The following is a 19011-nucleotide window of genomic DNA, read 5'->3' on the forward strand; positions in this document are numbered from 1 at the left end:
ATGTGGTAATTTGGTATGCAGCATCTCTTTCTCTTTCTCTTACACACACACACACACACACACACACACACACACACACACACACACACACACACACACACACACACACACACACACACACACACACACACACACACACACACACACACACACACACACACACACACACACACACACGAATGTATTAAAATGCACACATAATCAATCTGTGTATGACTTACTCAGGTATCTTTTCTGCTCCTTGTGCGGGCTCTTCTCCTTCAGCCTTCGGTGTACTCAAACAAGGGATCTGAAGGAGAGCACTTGTACCAGCAGGTGGCACTAGTGAGACAGGGCCGTTCTGAGGCCTCTACGTGGGAGGACAACAGAGAGGATGGTGAAAACAGCGCCACACCTGTTCAGTCTCAGTGCTGGAGAGCAGGATTACGTACAGCTCATGTCCGGCAGATCTGCGGGGACATGTGGCGCCGAAACATCTTCAGTAGATACTTTATCCTCCCGAGGGCTAAAACAGCACAACATAGCTGCAAAACACACCCAAACATACACAACCCCACAGACACATTGACAGTGATGTTTTTATTATGTTCAATAGAATACACTGACTAGTGGAGACAAACTCATTGTTATGGCATCTGTTGCTCTTAAGACTACACCTCTCTCTTCAGACATTCATTCATTCAGATATACTTTTACACACACTCGCATGCAGTTGCAGGCTAATATAAGGAATTCATTATGAATTTATCATTACTGCCATTTTTGGTAAAGAAAATGTAAATTTAATGCATCTATGATGAATAAAATAAAATAAAAATTCAAAGAAAAAAAAAAAAGTATTGACCCTGTTGTGGAATTTTTTGATTTTCATTTATTTTCAGTGGACAATACAAAGGAATGTCATATGGTTTTATCATTTGCAGTCTGATGTGAGAAGGAGGAACTTCTCTGAAATGTATGTATGTTTGTACACCTGAAGTGCAGGAGCGAAACACTCTAGAACCAGATGGGCAAGGACCTCTGAGGTCAGAAGGTCATCTAGTTAAGGGGAGTTTAAAGGGTTAGTTAGTGATAAATCAAAGCTAGCAGTAAAGGGCCTTTTGTCTGTGGAAAACTACTGGGCAGCTCTGCAGGGAAAAGGACCTTGAAGAGCAGTATAAAGATTGCCCAATTCTTCCTGTCTGTGTCTCACTCACTCCACAGGGTAACTGCTGTGTTGGCGACTGGGCCTATTCTTGCAAGAATAAATACTTCTCTTTTAATAATTTGATTCCGAGTTGTCTCTTACGCAGTGATGATGTTTAACAGCATTTTTGCCACAACAACCCCAAACGTTTAAATGCTAGTGTAGTAAAACCATTATTTGTGTATGAATGGGAAACCCCACCCAGAGCCACTCTGTGTTATCTCATCTCACATCAGACCAGTGAATGACACACACACCCCAACCACTGATGAATCTCAACAAGCTTAACATGAGACCTCACTTCAATGTGCTGGTTTTCAAGGTAACACGATGAACAGCATTTTATCAACTACAAGTAAAAGTTAGTTGATCTCTAACATTAGACACTTAATATGTCTATACCCATCATTAAACCATTAGATGAATCCAACAATGTAGTCCTAGCCTTCATTTACTGACTCTCAAAATGTATTTACAAATAACAGGTAAATATTTTATCAGTCCACAACTCATAAACCTATCGAATATAGATATATACTCAACTAAACTAAACTTGAGACAATATTTTTGAATATTTAGAAAACAATCCAAAGTTATAAAACCGTACAGAGAATAGACAAGTCAACAGAAGATTAGGCTATTACAAAAACTAGACATAAAAGCAAAGGGAAGTGACTAAATTCTAAGCAGACGTCAGATGATGATATCATTACAGTTCACTTTGTCTAGTGATGTCATGACATGTCAGGAATGGTATGCATGTCTGTCTGATGTCTCTTTCTCGTTTTTGCAACATTTACAGTCTGAGGCTTGTTTAATTTTTTTTCGGTCAGTTGTCATGTTTGCACTCTGTGACATCCTATTTCATCAAACCCTTTAATCAGCAGCCTCCATAGAAAATGCCAAGATATTATTTTCTCATTCATGCCAGTGTCATTCCACTCTGGGCGGAGTGGAGGAGAAGGCATGTGAAGAAATTCCTCGCTTTGTCCCAACCGCTTCTTTTCCATCTCCCAAATAAGGACGCACATTGCAATACAGGGAAACGAGAGAGGAAGGGAGGGGCAGAAAATGGTGGAGAGAGAGAGAGACTCCGAAAAAAGTCATGACCTTTTATGGATGTGGTTACCTCCTCTTTTGCCATTCTAGTTCTTGTCCTACACTCCCTCTCGTTCTCATGCTCCGTCTCGCTCTTGGTGAAGTCATTTCCATGAGAGTGGCACTCCCTGAGCTTGGACCCTGAACTTTGTCATAAAGAGGAAGAGATTATTTTCACATTAACACACACAGTTGTGTGCAACACAGAATACGCATTTCCATATCAAGACTACTGAGCAGGGTTTCATATAAACTGGTAAGTACTTTACATATAAACCTACCTATTGCTATGTTAAAATGATTTTGTAAGGAATAAATATGTAGCCTAATATAAACCAAGGTAGAGAAAGAGAGAAAATTGGAGTATTTAGAGATGTGTTTTAGTGGTGTGGACTGACTAGCAAAGAATAAAGAAATCTCGTAATCTTAGTTCATTCTTTAGAATTCTGTTGAATGCCTCTGCCTGTTTTCACATGTTCTGTGTCTTTAAAAGTCTTTTTATTGGCAGTAGCTGATGACATGTTGCAAGATCTCTCCATCTTTCACATAAACACACAGTTTCAAACTGCATCTTCCAAAAATGAATTATAATCTGGATACATGACGCACATGTTTTTCCTCTGCAAATGAGGGTTGTCCTTTTTACTCCCCTCTCTCTCTCTCTCTCTCTCTCTCTTTTGTGAGATTCAACTGAGAGTATCAGATCTCTGCAAAAATGCTTTTGTTCTGAACAGAAACCAACTCTAACAACATCTGGTTTCCTGTGTTTGAAGACTAAGTGTTAGTGGTTAAAGCTCAGTTGACAATTTGATTTTTTGACTTGACAAACCATAACTAAACTGAATATCACAAATTCATTCTTAATTATTTGTCCCTCCATTTACATATCAGAAGTGTTTGCTTATAAGTTACATACCACACCACATCCTTAGCTAATATTGCTGAAGAGGGAGTCTTAGAGTTGCATGATATCGAGCCTGAAGCCAAAACAGCAGATACGGTGAACATTATTACGCAATTTGAGATAATATGACATTTACGAGAAAGGACAGTGTTGTAACTTAGTATGATTGCATCAGAGACTCAGGTGTGCTTGTGTGTGTAATTGTACATGGCTCAACAGATGGTGTTCTACTGCTTACAGATACAGGAAATGCTCACCGGATGTGAACAAATTGGACTAATATGCACAGTTTTTTCATCACACACACACACACACACACACTTGTTGTGTTTTCATGTTTTATGGGGACTTTCCATAGACATAATGATTTTTATACTGTACAGACTGTATATTCTATTCCCTTACACTGCCCCTATCCCTAAACCTACCCATCACAGGAAACATTCTGCATTTTTACATTTTCAAACAACATCACTTAGTATGATTTATAAGCTGATTTCCTCATGGGGACCAAAAAATGTCCCCACACGAACAAGGATTTCGGATATTGCCATCTTTGTGGGGACATTTTGTCCCCATAACGTAGGGTTTACCAGGCCACACACACACACACACACACACACACACACACACACACACACACACCTCCAAACATGGGCAGGGCAAGATGTAACATGTCATTTTGTATATTCACCATTGCAGTGATGTCAGAGTTTAGACAGGGATGCGTGTATATGAAATGTTTGTGATGTGAATGTCTAGAATTATAACAATTCCATAGATAGCTGTGAAATCTGAGTGCAATAAACTAGAAAAAGGAGGACACAGCAGGATTATTGCAAAGAAAGAGTGTATGCTTTTTGTGTTTGAATGTTACAAAGGAGTCAAATGGTAGTCACAAATTCCGACTCCTGACTGACTAGAAAACAGGACACAGTTTTCTTTAGTGAATGAGGGTTGGACTTTGACAAATTTAAGCGAGTTTTCGTTTGCATCTCTCTTTCTATCTGTACGAGTTTGCCTATACTGTTGTGTTTGCATTTTAGTTCATGATGTGGTGCCTGAAACAGTAATGAATTCAAATGAAGGCCTGATAAATCCAATACAGCCTAACAGCTGAAAGGTCATAACAACATGTTGACACAAAAGCAGGTTGCAGGCTTGCAGCATTTTTGAAACTCAATGGTCATCAGTTTTTGATTATAATCTGAGATGTCTGTCTCTTTGCTAGTTCAGAGGTTGTGTTGCTACATGCTCTGTTTGACGATACACTTCAATGAACAGTACACTCAATATTTACATTGAAAGTTTTTCCATGCCAGTAATCAGTTAGATATTCCTTACAAAGCTCAATCCTCTGCCTTCACAGATTCAGTCTTTTTAACAGTAAAACCAAACCTGCCCGAACAGATCATGTAAAATAGAGAGGCAGCTTAAAAAACACAAAGAGCACATCTGCCTATTTCTTGTGCAGGTTTGGTCCAGTGTCGTTAATGAAAACTAAGACTGTGTGTGTTTTCACAGTCAAAATGGCAAATAAAGGTCCATCCTATGGTCTGAGTCGCGAGGTACAAAGTAAGATTGACAAGAAGTACGATCCAGAGCTGGAGGAGCGGCTGGTGCAGTGGATAATCTCTCAGTGTGGGGATTCTATAGGAAACCCTGAACCTGGAAAACAAGGCTTTCAGCAGTGGCTTAAGGATGGATGTGTAAGTCATGAGAAAACATTCAAGTTTATCTTTACATCTTACATTATAAAAGTCTTTGTCACGTACGTAACCACATAATCATCTCTTTTTCTGTTCATTCTTTGTAGGTTTTATGTGAGCTAATTAACAGTCTCAATAAGGATTCAAAGCCTGTGAAAAAGATCCAAAGTTCTGGAATGGCTTTTAAACAGATGGAGCAAATCTCTCAGTTCCTTGTTGCTGCTGAACGCTATGGAATCACCAAGTCTGACGCGTTTCAAACCGTTGACCTGTGGGAGGGTGAGCGCCTATTTTCACATCACGTGTTCTTAAAGGAATCAACGATTGATAAGGAATTCTGTCATTAAATATTGAACTAGCACTTAACAGTGTTATGCTAGTATTATTTATATACTATTATAGTATTTATTAATATTTTGGAACAGCATTTATTTTTATATTTTCAGTTTTTATTTATTTTAGTGATTTGGTTGTGTGCTTTTGTTATTATGAGTTGTAGTTTTTTTTTTCAGTTTTAGTCATTTTAGAACTTAAAGGTGAACTATGCAGGGTTTTTTTTACCTCAACCGAACAGCTTCGGAGTCATTGGAATGGTTATATTACTCTTTTCGGGTTGAATGGTGGTCGTTTCGCACCCCCCTATCGCATGTGAGCGGAAAAAACACACTTGCAACTTTGAGCCGGCGGGCCGCCGGCCGCAGCATCAGGGAGTGTCGCGATGTAACGAATTGCTTTACGGCAAAAAAGATCTGATAAAATTCTGATAAAATAAGCATCAAACAGAAATAACCCGGCGCCGTATACATGTGGTGTTCGAGGCGCACATACAATACAAACTGCCAACAGTTAAACAGGACGCGCAGCTCTTAAAGGGGCCACACCTTATTTCAACTCGTTACAGCGTCCATCCTACTGAACAGGTACCGGGGTGTACAGGGGGAGGGGATCAGGCCGTGAGTGCAGAGCCATCTCTGCGTGAGTGCTATTTACGACAGTACAAGTACTCCACAGCGACTCTAGGGGTCGCTGTTTGACAAAAACGAAATTCCTGCATAGTGCACCTTTAAAGGTTTAGTTCACCCAAAAATGAAAATTCTGTCATCATTTACTCATCCATGTGTTGTTCCAAACCTGTTTGAGTTTCTTTGTTCTGTTGAACACAAAAGAAGATATTTTGAAGAATGTTGGTAACCAAACAGTTGATGGACCCCATTGACTTCCATAGTATTTTTTTCCAACTGTTTGGTTACCGACATTCTTCAGAATTCAGAAGTTGTTTAGCATAAGAAAGAAACTCATACAGGTTTGAGGGTGAGGAAATGAAGACAGAATTTTCATTTTAGGGTGAACTATTCCTTTCATCTTAAACTTAAGTTTTCATCTAATATTTCGATAAAGAAAATAAGTATGTTTAGCTAGTTTTAGTTCTAAAGAGACAGATGGCTGTTACATTAATGTTCTTATCAGAAACTGCCAAAAAATGGCATCATTTATTTATTGATCTATACGTTTGTGTGGGCAGGTAAGGACCTTGCCGCTGTGCAAATGATGCTGATGTCTTTGGGGAGTCTGGCTGTTACCAAGAGTGATGGCTGTTACCGCGGTGACCCCAGTTGGTTTCACAAGTGAGTGTTATTGTAGTTTCCTCTTCCTGTTCGCAAAATGAACCGGCTGACCGGGCAACCATAGCAACCAGATAACAAAAACAAGCCTCTGTACTGGCTGATTTGCAGTTGTGGCTTATCGTCATAGCAACATGATTACAAACACTTATTGGCCAGACATTTTAAATGTGTCCAGCATGGGATCAGCAAACACAGATAAGTGTATGTCTCATAGAAATATGGTATTATGAAACTTCACAAAAGAAAAGACGGCTATAAACAAACAGCAGTTATAAACAAATATAACTTCATTGGCAGCCGAGGGTAAACGTTGCTTAAAAAAGTACAAGTTTGGGGTCGATGAAAGGTATCTTATGCTCACCAGTAACATTGTAAAACAGTAACATTGTTAAAAAATACTAACATTTTAAATAACCGTTTTTTTTTTAAATTATTATTATACATCAAAATGTAATTTATGCCTGTGAGGCAAAGCTGAGTTTTCAGCATCATTATTCCAGTCTTCAGTGTGACATGATCCTTCAGAAATTATTCTAATATGCTGATTTGATGCTCAAGAAACAGTTATTATGCATTATCAAGAACTAATGTATATTTACTTGAAATAGAAATAGAAAACTGCCACTTTTGATCAATTTAATTCATCCGTACTAAAAAAAAAACCCAAATAAACTCACTGACCCCAAACTTTTGAACGGTAGACTACTGTATGTGTGTGCACTGAATTCTTTGTTTTTATCTTTACATCAGGAAATCCCAGGAGAACAAGAGAGAGTTCTCTGAGGATCAGCTGAAAGAGGGTCAGAGTGTAATCGGCCTACAGATGGGCACTAACAAAGGGGCATCACAAGCAGGCATGACTGGTTACGGTCAAACTCGACAGATCTTCAACAACAAATAAAGACCTGTCGACCAGTGATCTATCTTTCTTGGCTCAACAGCAGGGTGGACCAGATGTGTAGTCTTAAAACAATAACAATGAACAGATCACAGCTTAAACCAAAGTTTACAAATGCATTGTATCATTTGAACCTAAAACTGATCTAGGTCCTTGCTTCAGAGACCAACCATTCCCCACACATGAGCTGGTATCCAATACATTCCATAAGAATCAAGTCTGCCTTAAATTCTATTAGGGTGCAGACAGACATACATTCCATTATTCTACTACATGCATTCCAAAGAAATGCATTCTGCTGCACTCCATGGGAACAAAATGCATGTAAGGAGAATTCGGCCTTGCACAGTCAGTTGTTTGTCTTGTCTTTCTGTGGATCTGATTTGTATCCACTTCTCTACATTCGCTCCCTGATCTAAAAATCAACATGAATCTAGGACCTTTAATTGATATGTTTATACATTGTACATGAGTCACTAATAATTGATTTTGCTAATAAAATTCAGTTACATTTTGAAGTCTCTGTGTTCAGTTGTGTTCCAGCCTTAGCTTTAGTTTCTTTGCCACTGAGAATTGTGTAACAATGCTGGCAGTTACAGATGCCAGATAACAGTTTTTCTCTAATCCTTTAAATTAGGGTTGGGGTATCGATTGAATTTTAACAATTCCGATTCTGCTCATCGATTCCTAAATTTGATTCCAATTAGGTAAAAAAGAAAGAAAGAAGCTATTCACATTTATTCTAAGTCATTGCAATACATTTCATTGTAGCAAAATACCATGTACAAATTTCAACATGCTAAAGAACACTTACACAAGGAACTTTTTGCCTATTGTTTAAAAATAACATAGCAAAAACAACTAGCCTAACTAATATAAATTTCAAGCATTATTAAAGACAAGTAAACACTCAAGTTATTAAAAAGGAACAAAAACAAATTAGCAATCCCATAAATAATACAACTGAGCAATGATTGAAATAAATTGTTGAACAGTGTTTAAGATTTTCAGATATTCAGTTAAAACTGTAATCAAATTATCAAATAAGACTGCACACACAGTAAAATATACATTACCAATAAAGTTACAAAAGTTATTCAGTCAAGAACAGGGAGTGAATTTTCTCTTTGTCTTTTGTTGTTTGATTAATCTTGACGGCAGCAGGAATATCAGGCTGCTGTCACTATAAGAGCGGCATGGATCCAATATACTGTTATACGTTTTTTTTGTCAACTATTTACGTTCACATAAGACATAACCAACTGTGTTTACGAGGATGTTTTGACATTTTTGTGCGTATTTATCCTTTCAAGGGCAAAAAGATGCTTACACTTTTTGGATGTGTGTGCAGCACAGAAAATAGCGTGCAAGTCTTCTTGCCCTCGAATAGTTTAAAATCACATTAAAATCCCTTTTTTAGTGTGCACACTTTGTATGTGTGTGCAGCACAGAAAACAGTGTGGGTCTTCATGCGCTTGAATGGTTTAAAGTCATATTAAAATCCACACAAAGGAATCAATAACAGGAATCACATTTTTTTCCAAATCACAGTCTTTGCTCTCCCAACTTAATTTACATCATAAGTAGTGTAGAACATTATATAGAAACTGTGTCTATTCCTCGTTTAGTGAGGCCAAACAATAAATCTACTTTAGGATCTAGGAACAATCTAATTGTAATTAAAGGCACACTATGCAAGAATTGTACCTTAATATAACAGCTTCAAAGTAATTTCGGTGGTAAACAAACTCACAGTAGGGCGAATCATCCTGGTAGTAAAGCTTGGTGGGGGACGCCGCTGTAAAAAAACAGCGATGCAAGTTTGAGATGAGCGCCCCCCGATAAATCTCGCGAGAATAACGACATGCTTTACGGCAACGACGTCACACACATCAACAACAATATATGAAGCACGAAGACACTACTTACTTTATGTGGTATGTTTCATCTTCATAAATGTAAAGTGACTGACTCTAAGCCCAATTTGACACTTTTTTGTGTTGATTTAAAATTATTTTATGACTCTCTTTGTTTATCAGCTAATAAGAAAGCTACTAAAACAACTTTGTTGCTCAAAGAAATTATGGTTTCATTATAAATGACCTCCTGATTGTTGGAAGATTATTATTTATCTATTTCCAATGCTATTTATTTCTAATTACTTGTATTCAATTTGTGTATTTGTAGTTTCTGTGCATGTCTTGTGAACTTTTATTTTGATTTTTTGTAGACTATCCCGTATCTACTGCCTTGCTTGATTGTACTGTTATATTTATTTTATCTTTTGTGCTTGATACATGTATCCCCTGTACTTTTTGTTCATTAGAAAAAAAAAAAAAAAAAAAAAAAAAAAATTAATAAAAGACACTTGCGTGCATTTCAGACGTGATACTCGAAGATGGAAAAAGCAAAGAAAACACGGTCGGAAGAGACTAGGAAAAGGAAAAGAGAATCTGACCGCGTGAGGAACTGGAAAAGAGTCCCTGATTCGCCCTCGCCATGTGTGTGCGTGTTGTGTGAGTGAGCGCGGCTGATCAGCGCGTCTGATGAGCTGATCAGCGCCAGCTGTTTTGAATGAGGATGTCCTATAGAGGGAATGCATTAACGTCACTTCCCCGCCGGAACACGCCCCCCTCAGCGGGACTGAGTGGCAGAAGAGCTGCTGCGTGACTGGAGTTAATAGGGGAAACTGCGTTAACGCGAGTAAAACAAACTATTATCAGTTTAAACTAAAAGTTGGACTCGATATAGTGTTCCTTACAACTTATCAAAGATCCAGTGATCCATGGATATTGACATGCAGCCAGGAATCGTGTTTCCTGACATTTATATGTGCCTGATTTCGACGCCGGGGAAATAAATGAAGACAATTTGCCTGTAAACGTTTTATATAAATACAATATAGATAGGTCTAAATCCGAGTGATCACTTACATTAATGTTATACTGTATATCATCATATAGTCCAGCCCTAAAACTTGTATAGTTTTTTGTCAGTGTTTATTTAAAAACATCCAATTATGCAGAATATAGTCTGTTCTGTAGCTTTTTGCAGTCTGTAAAAATATACAGTACCTCAGATTTCTGGTCAAATCTAGTTGTACAGTCAATCGCAAAGCTCTTTCCCGTTTTAGATGTGTTTTGTGTGTTTTTCACGGCGTTTACGCTGAAAACAAATGCTGCCGCTCAGTCTTTTTGCCACTTGTGGGCGTGACCGCATTCACTCCGGCCGACGGTGACGTCATGCGCATACCCTCTATATATATATTTTTTTTTACCTCGTCCTGTCTGTCAGATGGTAGTTGAGGCTACCAGGGTTCTACTCACCGTGTTCTCCTGCATTCCACTCCTGTACCCATGCAGTGGTTTCCTGAGATTTTCCCGGAGGAATTTCTACCTGTTCCTGCATGTGTCTGCCCACTGCGTCCCTGTTTTTCCGAGCCTGAAGCCCCGTTCACACCGCCAGCGATTTTGTCGCTACATGTCGCTTGTCTCTGTACTGTGAAGTCGCTTGTGGGCGTTCGTAGTGCTGTCGCTCTAATGTTATTGGTTGACTGCACGTCTGGCCATATATCTACACAAAATGCCATCAGAAGTGACATATAACTATATCATTTTAATTTGACTAGGAATTAGGCTCAAAAGAAACAGTATGCTGTTGGGAGAGTGTTTTTATATTACCACAGCAGTGTTCAGTGGATTAAATCATTTACTAGATTAACGATCGATCAATCAACAAATATGACTGTCATAAATTACTAAAACGTCATTCGAATTTGACAAATAATCAATTTTCTTGTCCCTAATAGTCAACATAATGCAAGGGAAACTGTAAAATGATCAGTGCTAAACTTGCATCATAAAATTACAACACTCAAACTATAAATGTATATGAATTAAACTCACTGAGACTGTCGACAGTTTCTTTTCCATTCGTCATTTTATTATATCCATGTATGTGGTTACAGTCAAATCATATAAAACAGTGAAATCTCCCTCGACCTCTTCTGTCTTGCCTGCACTCGAGACGGTGACGTGAGCTCCACTGAAAGTCTTCTTTCCTATTGGTTGTCGCTCGCGAAAATCGCTTCTCATTTGCATAAAGTTAAAAATTCTCAACTTTTGTGCTTGTCTCTTGTCGCTTGACACGCCCACATTCTGTCGCCAACGGTCACTGTCGCTCGTGTCGCCGGATGTCGCCAGCGCTCCATTGAAATGAATGGGATCGTGTCGCTTTGTCGCTGCGTGTCGCTGGCGGTGTGAAGCCCCGTTCACACTACACGCGACTTTGTCGCTGCAAGTCGCAAGGCGCTGGCGATGAGGTCGCTAGTGGGCGTTCCCACTACTGGTTGACTAGTATGACATCCAAAAGACAGCGAATCAGCTTTCTTGCCATCCATCACTGCAGGCCCAGGGGCTGAGGAGAAGGATAACGTGCGCTCCACTCCTATTGGTTGTCGCTCGCGAAAATCGCTCTTCATTTGCATAAAGTTAAAAATTTCTCAACTTTGTCGCGTCGCTAGACACACCCCATCTAGTCGCCAACGGTCGCTGTCGCGCCGGAAGTCGCCCGCTCACCATTGAAATGAATGGTATCGCGTCGCTTGGTCGCGTGTAGTGTGAACGGGGCTTGAGTCTTCTTCTGCCTGCTTCCATTTTGACCCACACGGCTATCTACTATTGTGCTCAATAAATTACTGTTTACTCGCAACTGAATCCTTTGACTATTTCCTTCAGAGTTGTGACAGTCCCACTCGGTCGGGCTTTCACTAGTTGGCGCAAGCTAAAAAGCAGCACTGGATGCAACAGCGATGCTGACCACCTGGCTATCTTGTTGATAGACTAGTAAATAAATCTCTTATTTCTAAACTTGTTTGCGTTCTATGTTGTTGCGCTTGCTTGTAGTATGTCATTTTTTTACGATGCTGTTCATTCATTCATTGTTGATAATTAGACCAGTCCAATAATTTCCACATATGTCTAGCTAGCTATTTACGACAGTGCAAGTATTCCACAGCGACTATAGGGGTCGCTGTTTGACAAAAACACAATTTCTGCATGGTGTGGCTTTAAACCAGAAAATTTCAATATCAGTGAACAAAAACAATTTCTAAAGCTAGGTCTTCTAAACATTAGATCGCTCACCCCTAAGGCGGTTATTGAAAATGAAATGGTCACAGATAATAGTTTCGATGTACTTTGCCTTACAGAAACCTGGCTTAAACCAAATGATTATTTCGGTCTAAATGAGTCTACTCCACCAGAATACTGTTATAAGCATGAGCCCCGTCTGATCGGTCGTGGCGGCGGTGTTGCAACAATCTATAGAGATATTCTAAATGTTACTCAGAAAACAGGTCACAGGTTTAATTAGTTTGAAGTACTTGTGCTAAATGTTATGCTCTTAGATGTAAGAAAGAAATCCCTATTATAGCCTTGGCTACTGTATATAGACCTCCAGGGCCCTATGCTGATTTCCTAAAAGAGTTTGCAGACTTTCTCTCAGATCTATTGGTCAATGTCGATAAAGCAATAATTGTTGGAGATTTTAACATACACGTAGATAACACAAGTGATGCGTTAGGGGCTGCGTTTACAGATTTATTAAACTCCTTTGGGGTCAAGCAAAACGTCAGTGGTCCCACTCATCGTCTAAATCATACACTAGATTTAATTATATCATATGGAACCAATCCAACCGATATAGATATTATACCGCAAAGTGATGATGTCACTGATCATTACATGTTAACTTGCATACTTTGTACTGCTGAAATTGGTCATGTTGTGCCATGTTATCGACCAGGCAGAAAAATCCTTCCAACCACTATAGATAGATTCTCAAATAGCTTACCTGATCTATCTCAGCTGCTCAGTGAACCCAAACAAACAGATGAACTAGAGGAAATGACTAGCAGTTTGAGCACCATTTTCTCTAGTACATTAGAAATTGTTGCACCAATTAGATTAAAAAAGGTTAGAGAGAAAACTAAAGCACCATGGTACAACAGTCCTACGCATGTTATCAAGAGAGAAACTCGTAACTTAGAGTGTAAATGGAAACCAACTAATTTAGAGGTCTTTAGAATCGCGTGGAAAGACAGTATGTCACATTATAAAAAGGCTCTAAAAGCAGCCAGGGCTGAGCATCTCCGCAAACTAATAGAAAATAACCAAAATAATCCAAGGTTTTTATTTAACACTGTGGCTAGACTAACAAATAAACAGACATCACCTGAGCAAAATATTCCGTTACAGTGTAGTAGTAATGATTTTATGAATTTATTAACTTATACAATTCACAATTGTAAATGTACAATCTTTTATGGTGTCTTATGATTGAGCCTCAATTATCGCCCCTCAAGAACAACTAAACCGCTTTACAACTATAGGACAGGAAGAGCTAAATAAACTTATTGCATCTAAACCAACAACATGTTTATTAGATCCAATACCCACTAAACTACTGAAAAGTGTTACCTGAAGTGGAAGAGCCTCTTCTCAATATTATTAACTCGTCTTTATTTTTAGGTCATGTTCCAAGAATATTCAAGCTGGCAGTAATAAAACCTCTCATTAAGAAACCACAATTAGATCCAAATAACCTAGCAAATTACAGACCCATTTCAAATCTTCCATTTATGTCTAAAATACTAGAAATACTACTCAATTGTGCTCTTTCTTGCAAGAAAATGATATCTATGAAAAATTTCAGTCAGGATTCAGACCGCATCATAGCACAGAAACTGCGCTAGTTAAAATTTACAAATGATTTACTTTAAGCTTCTTACCAAGGCTGTATCTCAATACTAGTTCTACTCGATCTTAGCGCTGCGTTCGACACTATAGATCATAAAATACTCTTGGATCGACTACAAAACTACACTGGTGTTCAGGGACAGGCATTAAGCTGGTTTAGATCGTACTTATCAGACCGTTACCATTTTGTCTGTTTAAATGGGGAAAAAGATAACGTCAGAAGACTATGGAGTGCCGCAAGGATCGGTGTTAGGCCCTCTGCTATTCTCAATATATATGCTGCCACTTGGTAATATTATAAGAAAACATGGAATTCATTTACACTGTTATGCTGATGACACTCAATTATATATTTCATCACGACCAGATGAAAACACTAACTTATCTAAATTGACAGTGTCTTAAAGATATAAAATGCTGGATGACGTGTAATTTCCTGCTATTAAATTCAGATAAAACGGAGGTATTACTTATTGGTCCAAAAAACTACCCACAAAACCTCTTACAATACAACTTTAATTTAGAAGGATGTCCTGTTACTTTATCCACTACAGTAAAAGACCTGGGTGTTATACCAGACCGCAACTTGTCTTTCGAAAATCATATTTCATATGTTACAAGAACAGCCTTTCTCCACATTAGAAACATTGCTAAGCTACGTAACATGCTATCTGTTTCTGATGCAGAAGAGTTAGTTCCTGCATTCATGACCTCGAGACTAGATTACTGTAATGCTTTATTAGCTGGTTGTCCTGCATCCGCAATAAACAAGCTTCAGTTAGTGCAAAATGCAGCCGCTAGAGTTCTTACTAGGTCAAGAAAATATATTCAAAAATAACACCAATTTTATCATCTCTACACTGGTTACCTATTAAGTTCCATATCAATTACAAAGTATTACTACTGACCTATAAAGCCCTAAATGGTTTAGCTCCAGTATATTTAATGGACCTTCTATCGCCCTACAATCCATCGCGTTCTTTAAGATCACTAAATTCGAGGCTTCTGGTCATTCCTAGGATATCTAAGTCCACTAAAGGAGGGAGGGCATTCTCACATTTAGCTCCTAAACTCTGGAATAGCCTTCCTGATATTGTTCGAGGCTCAGACTCGCTGTCCCAGTTTAAAACTAGATTAAAGACGCATCTCTTTAGCCAAGCATTCACACAATGCTTACCTTTTATACTACTGTTGAATCAGATCGAATGCATTAATATTATGAACAGCAGCTATGCTAATTATTTCCCATCTGCTTTTCTGCTGTTATCTCGGGACGCCAGTCCCAAGGTAAATAGCGTTCGTCAGCTCCAGTTTGTATCCAGCCTCTCAAGGAGACTTCAGATGCCCCAACACCTGCGATGAGATGACTAAACGCCTGTGAAATGATGACTCGACGCCGGCGATATGTCATGCCCTAAATTAATACATGATTAACTAACTGTATTTTTATTCTATGTACATTTCTGAAATGCACTTTCTGTAAAGCTGCTTTGAAACAATATGTATTGTGAAAAACGCTATACAAATAAATTTGAATTTTATTTTATAAAAAGTATCCGATATCTGACCTTAAGTATCCGATTCCAGAATTGGAATCGATTTCCAATTCCCAATCCTACTTTTAATCCCAACATATTTATCACTTTATCTCTTTATCCAGTCTGTGCTTTCTGCTCTCCTGAAGGAGGGAACGGAGGACGTAGTCAATGTTGACTGAAATGGGATCACGCTAGGGAGCCTATTGTCTTCGAGTATCTTAGAACGAGCCAAAGCACATTGGTGTGCGAGATATGCATCTCACACTCTGCCCTGCGGCGCGGGTATAAATATGGAAGTAGATGCACGCACCATTTGCTTTTCGCTGAGGAGCCGAGCGTAACTCGGAGTCAGCGGTGGTCCAGCGGTAGTGGCAAGGGGACTACGTCCTCCGTTCCATCCTTCAGGGAACGGTGGGTTGCATACGCAACCAGGACGTTCCCTTTCAGTCGAGAACGTCAAACGTAGTCGACGTCGACTGAAATGGGATCAACCATTGAAAATGCCACTAAAGCTGCCACCTTCCAGTGCCTAGACAAAAGCCTCCTGATCCCCCCGCAATTTAAGGCGAAGAAGGGACAGGGCTTTAGGCCAAGGAAGTCACTGCTGTTCCTACAGGCTCACTGGGAAAGCGTTCCCTGACATGGAAGGAAGGGACGCTGCGGAAGCCACATTCTGCCCGAAGGGAGGTAACGTGGAGAATACACATATGAACTGGGCGGAGACCGGGCAGTACAACATATGGAAGGTCACTGTGGTGGCTCCAGCCTATGACAGGGGGGAGACTCAACCAGCCAGTGACGGCAGAACAGGCTCTGCCGAGGGAAGACACGGGCTCACCGTAGGGAGCCGTACCATGGAAGAATACGCATATGGGATCACCGTAGGGATCACAACATATGGACCCAGCCTAACACAGGTTCCACACTGCTTAGTGCCTAACACCGGGCGTTCCGCCACGTCCGATGTCGGAGGGGTGCGGAGGAACTCAACAGGGTTCGGTTAAGGGAACTCTACTGGAGCAAAATGGCGCACGTATCCAGTCCGTAGGAGGGGAATGGCGTAGCAAGCCGACACTTCTAACCGGGATTACAGTGAAACTGGGTTCATGAGAAGGGAGCCCACGGGAAGCCGTGGTTCGACTAAGGTGTCGCCCAGCCCCCAACTCTAGAATATCTGTCAGCGAAGCACTCTGTGTCAATGCCTAGGCGGGAGCACACACTCATTTAAGAGGAGCTCACCACCTAAGTGGACATGTGCATCTCGGGATTTCACCAAGATGAAGGCAACCACATTCAGTGGGCCAACCTCGCTTGGAAATAGCCTTCCCTCTCTGCTGACTTCCTTAACAGATAAGAGTTGGTCTGAGGTCCTATGGCTTGCGTTCTATACACGTATAACCGCAATGAAGCGGACGGACAGAGAAAGCCAGGGCTGGGTCTGCCTCCTCCGGGGCAGTGCTTGCAGGCTCACCACCTGGTCCCAGTTTAAGGGAGAGGTAGGAACCTTGGGCACATATCCAGGCCGGGGTCTCAACTTGTGAGAGTAGCCGGCCCCTTGACTGAAAGCGAGCAAGTCCCTACCCTCTAGTAGAGACCATGCGAGCAGGAGAACTGTAAAAAAAAAGATTTTTTAACTCACTGCCTGCAGTGGCTCAGGGGCGGTCTCTGCAGTGCAATGGCACCAGAGATAAGGCCCAAGAGGATAAAGAGGGGCACAAGGCTTTTTATATCCTTGTTCCCTCAGGAACCTGACGATCAGGACGTGCTTCCCATGCTTCTGCATCATGATGTGCGTCAAGTAATAATAGAGGCACATCACTTTGAGGGTGGAGGAAAACAGCCTACTCCAACCCATCTTGCAGGAAAGAGCACTGAAATGACCGAACGCTCTCAGGATCTTCTCAATGGAGAGAAGACTCACTCAACGAATAGGTTACACTTCTATTTGGGCGTAAGCACAACTTCCTCATTTCAGGGAGTGCTCGCCGAAGTGATGGTTACTACCACATATTCCTGCGGTAGCCACCTGAACCTCCGCATCCAGTTAGGACCGCCCTGGAATCTCTCCAGGGGTTGAACGCGGGTGCCATCATGCCCCGTCCCTGAAATGTACTCAGGGGAAGTCAGGAATGCTGTCGAGGGGAACTAGGTCTGATTGGTATCAAGACCTGTTCCACTCCTGACTTTAGCACAGTAGGTGCAAGCGACATGCGCGCACAAGACAGGAGCACTGCTCAACACTACATGTGAAGATCACTAAGCTTCAGGAGCATCTCTGCTCAACACTTGAGTGTGATAATTCACTGAGCTCAGGAGCATCTCTGCTCAACACCTGAGTGTGATGAAATTCACTGAGCTTCAGGAGCATTTCTGCTCAACACGTGAGTGTGACGAAAATCACTGAACTTGAGCATGCGCACAGCAATAATGAACCGCATAGCCGCTTTCTTAGAAGGCTCACTGGGGAACCAATTTCTGCTGGCAGAGGGACGAGTCCGGAGAGGCAACAGATGTAACTGTGCGGCCCCGAAGTGGTCCCTGCCCAGCTGGACCGCCAGGGGATGGAGTCTCCACTCTTCCTGGCCATAGCAGTCGTGAGGCTAGTTGGCAGCACGAATGAGCAGACCGGAAGACATAGTGGGAGAAGCGACCTCAGAAGCTTCTGACTCCAAAGAGAAGGTGACGGGTGAGTTGTGACATACGAGGGAAGCTTAGCGCAACGGTCCCGATGTTGTCTTTTCAGACCAGTACCAGCTCGCTGAGCAGCGGTGGCTCAAAGTGAGGTGGACTGCAACAACTCAAGGCACGGATGCCCATGCAGTCGGAGGTCACCCACGCCTCCCTTAAAGCAAGCCCTTTATACATGGCCCCTCAGTCGGTGAGGGTTTGGCAGCAGGCCGGGGTGAACGGTTGTCACACAGGGCGTGCTGCTCTGCCACGGTCACCTCGGGACTCGATCGTGAAGCTAGTGCTGAAGCGGTCTTCATATGGAGGAAGCCAAGCGGCTGCGGCTGCGTCTGCCATATGCCCCAGGAGCCTCTGAAAGTTCTTTCAGTGGGACCCTTTCTCACTTCTAAATAGCACCAGCCAACACACTCTCCTTTTGAAGATACGTGTTGGACCGAGTCCTTCTCCAACCTGAAAAAGAGATACTCAGCCCGTGGGCGAAATTGCTCTCTCCCAGTTGACATGAGGACCCAACTGGCTATGGAGCATAGAGATGCGCGGTTGGGGGTTAGAGCCGGATGGATCGGGCGGATGACGTGACGGAAAAAAAATATTTTAATTAAATTTG

General features: G+C 41.0%; 1 protein-coding gene across 1 annotated transcript; it reads left to right on the forward strand.

Annotated features, from left to right (window-relative positions):
- Positions 1 to 2398: 2398 nt before the first annotated feature.
- tagln2 (transgelin 2) lies at positions 2399 to 7938 on the forward strand. The gene is made up of 5 exons (XM_056237816.1): positions 2399 to 2540; positions 4713 to 4897; positions 5005 to 5176; positions 6420 to 6522; positions 7273 to 7938. Exons 2-5 carry the CDS (start codon positions 4718 to 4720, stop codon positions 7421 to 7423), a joined length of 606 nt encoding a protein of 201 aa, XP_056093791.1. The 5' UTR covers positions 2399 to 2540; positions 4713 to 4717; the 3' UTR covers positions 7424 to 7938.
- Positions 7939 to 19011: the final 11073 nt, after the last annotated feature.

The sequence above is a fragment of the Rhinichthys klamathensis genome, unplaced genomic scaffold, assembly GCF_029890125.1.
Source record: "Rhinichthys klamathensis goyatoka isolate OS25496 unplaced genomic scaffold, OSU_Roscu_1.1 h1tg000501l_1, whole genome shotgun sequence".
In the NCBI taxonomy this organism is placed as follows: Eukaryota; Metazoa; Chordata; class Actinopteri; order Cypriniformes; family Leuciscidae; genus Rhinichthys; species Rhinichthys klamathensis.